The 742-nt window shown below is 43.1% G+C and overlaps 1 protein-coding gene across 4 annotated transcripts in view; it reads right to left on the bottom strand.

Moving 5' to 3' along the window:
* Window positions 1-534, bottom strand: part of LOC110037570 (probable transmembrane ascorbate ferrireductase 2) — a 19,639-nt gene extending 19,105 nt beyond the window's left edge. For 3 of the 4 annotated variants that reach the window (XM_020742253.1, XM_020742262.1, XM_020742270.1), the window contains exon 1: window positions 39-421. In XM_020742253.1, the coding sequence (XP_020597912.1) occupies window positions 39-182 (144 nt within the window). In that variant the 5' untranslated portion in view covers window positions 183-421. Of the gene's footprint in view, window positions 1-38; window positions 422-441 lie in introns of those variants that run through there. The other variant, XM_020742247.1, reaches the window with a different exon arrangement.
* Window positions 535-742: the final 208 nt, after the last annotated feature.

Here is a 742-nt window from a genome sequence, read left to right as displayed (position 1 = left end):
AGGGAAAGAAGGAACTGAAGGGTGAAGAGAAACATTACGTTAAAGATGAGATCTTTGTTATCGGAAATGAGAGCCATGCCGCCGCGGAAGTGCGTGGCCCAAGCAAGAACTAGGACAGCAGCGGTGAAGCCCATCAGACGGATCGCAAGCACTATGGGGAACCGGACCACTGGCACAGCCATAGCTTCCCGATTATGGGAATCGCCGGCGCGGAACGACGAAGATCTGACCAAGAGGGGAAAATAGGAAAAATAATGAAAAATTAACCGAAACGTTAGAATTTTAGCCGCCAATTGACTTTCTTCTACACAGACAGGTTTTGGCAACAAGCAACAAAAAGAGGGGAAAATACTGGCGATGAAGGAAAACAAGTGATGTTGGTCATTTGACTAATTATTAGGAAAAAAATAAAAAATCAAAATGGAGGAGGTTGATACACACTCCCTTGGAATCTAAAGACACTTGTTTGATGAGAAAGTGTCTTCCAACACTAGCAAGTTTGCCTGATGAGGCCCGTTAACTCTGGCCGAGGAGTTTTCACTTGAGTAATCTATTAAGCTTAAACTCTCTTTAGAGGCATTTGCCCCAGCACAAAAGTCCATTCATTTTGGGCAGCTCAAGCAACCCTACAAATCAATTTACACTTCATCAATCAACTCAAGTGAGACTTTTGAGCACAAGTTCCTAGGGATCATTCACACATGACTATATTGGATCCTAGTTAAAGGGTTCATGTGTTAAC

This window comes from Phalaenopsis equestris, unplaced genomic scaffold, assembly GCF_001263595.1.
Source record: "Phalaenopsis equestris unplaced genomic scaffold, ASM126359v1 Scaffold000002, whole genome shotgun sequence".
NCBI classification, from domain to species: domain Eukaryota; kingdom Viridiplantae; phylum Streptophyta; class Magnoliopsida; order Asparagales; family Orchidaceae; genus Phalaenopsis; species Phalaenopsis equestris.
Note: the sequence above shows the minus strand (reverse complement) of the source record. Positions and strands in the feature narration are given on the sequence as shown.